General features: G+C 46.7%; 1 gene segment (V, D, J or C); it reads left to right on the top strand.

Moving 5' to 3' along the window:
* Positions 1–1,108: 1,108 nt before the first annotated feature.
* Positions 1,109–1,624, top strand: LOC122545231. The segment is given in 2 exon segments: positions 1,109–1,157; positions 1,344–1,624. Coding segments are annotated over 2 exon segments (330 nt in total).
* Positions 1,625–1,706: the final 82 nt, after the last annotated feature.

Genomic DNA, 1,706 nt, shown 5'->3' on the forward strand with positions numbered 1-1,706 from the left:
GATTGTACTAGAGAGGGTACAGAGGAGATTTCCAGGATGCTGCCTGACCTGGAGGGTCTGAGCTATGAGGCAAGATTAGAAAGACTGGAGTTGTTTTCCTTGGAGCAGTGAAGCTTGAGAGGGGACCTGACAGAGGGCTGTAAGATTATGAGATGCAGAGATAGGGTGGGCAGGAAGGCACCTTTTCCATGAGTAGAGGGAACAAGACCAAGGGGCAGAGATTGAAGGTAACACCAACATAGAGACACAGAAACTCAGAGTAGGAATAGGCCATTCGGCCCTTTGAGTATCTCTGTCATCCAATATGATCATATCCTCTGTCTTAATGCCATATTCCTATCATCTTCCCATACCCATTGATGTTGTTGTAATGCAAAACAATTACCTCCATCTTTTTCTTGAACATATTCAGTCCTTTGTCCTCAACAACTTGAACGGAATTCCACAGGTTGACCGTCCTCTGAGTGAAGAAATATTTCCTTATCTCAGTCCGAAAGATCTACCCTGTATCCCTCTGAGACTGTGTCCCCTGATTCCAGACTCCCCAACCAGGGGAAACCTCTTTCCAGCATGAAGTCTGTCCAGCCCTGTTAGAATGTTATACATTTCAGTCAGATCTCCTCTCATCCTTCTCAATTCAAGTGAGTTCAGGTTCAGTTGAGGTAGACCCTGAGAAGAGAATTGAGAAATGTTTTCGCTCAGAGGGTGGTAGGAGTCTGGAACTCACTGCCTGAAAGGCTGGTTGAGTCACAAACTCTCGTGACATTGGAACAGTGTTCAGATATTCCCTTGTGTTGCTGTAACCTCTAGGGTAATGGACCAGGAGCTGGAGAATGGGATTAGTGTCATCATATTTTTGTAGATCAACACAGACACAATGGGCCAAATGGCCTCATTCAGTGTTGTTCACATCAATGATTCTCTGTGACAGAGAGAGAGAGAGAGAAAGAAGAGGAAGTGTGAGGGGCTGACGTGGCTCTCTCTGTCTGATTCCATTTACATACTGAGGAACACCCAGTCAGATTCTCACAGGCTGCAGCTTTATAAAGCAGAGCCCAGTGAAGGGAGAGTTTGTCAGGAACCAGGAACAGGGACAGGAGCACGCACCATGATTTCAAACATTCAGCTAATCTGGCCCCCGGCATTCTGTGTCGCAGGTACAAATCTCTCTGCTTCCACCTTGAATCTTTAGCTGCTCTCCATTTCACTCCAATTCCACTGACTCGTGATTGAAGGGAAAATGCTGAAATCAGAGGAAAGCTCAGTGTCTCCAACAATCTCTCATTTGACAGGCTCTTTCTGTGACAGTTCTGACTTCACTGTGTTTCTCTCTGACCCCTCAGGTATCAGTGGGGACATCATCATGACCCAATCTCCTCCGGTGCTGTCAGTGGGACTGGGCCAGACCACAACCATCACCTGTACGGCCAGTCAAGACATTACAAATGACCTCAGCTGGTACCAGCAGCGAGAAGGACAGAAACCCTCTCTCCTGATCTATGAAGCAACAACTCGAAACACAGGCGTCTCCGAGCGATTCACCGGCAGAGGATATGGGACCAGTTTCACCCTGACAATCAGCAACGTTCAGAATGAGGATATCGCAGACTATTACTGTATGTAGTATAACAGCTACTCCTACGTTCGGTAAAGGAACCAAGCTCAGACTGAGGAAATAAACCTCAATCCTCCGTTATTAACCCTTT

The sequence above is a fragment of the Chiloscyllium plagiosum genome, unplaced genomic scaffold, assembly GCF_004010195.1.
Source record: "Chiloscyllium plagiosum isolate BGI_BamShark_2017 unplaced genomic scaffold, ASM401019v2 scaf_38694, whole genome shotgun sequence".
In the NCBI taxonomy this organism is placed as follows: domain Eukaryota; kingdom Metazoa; phylum Chordata; class Chondrichthyes; order Orectolobiformes; family Hemiscylliidae; genus Chiloscyllium; species Chiloscyllium plagiosum.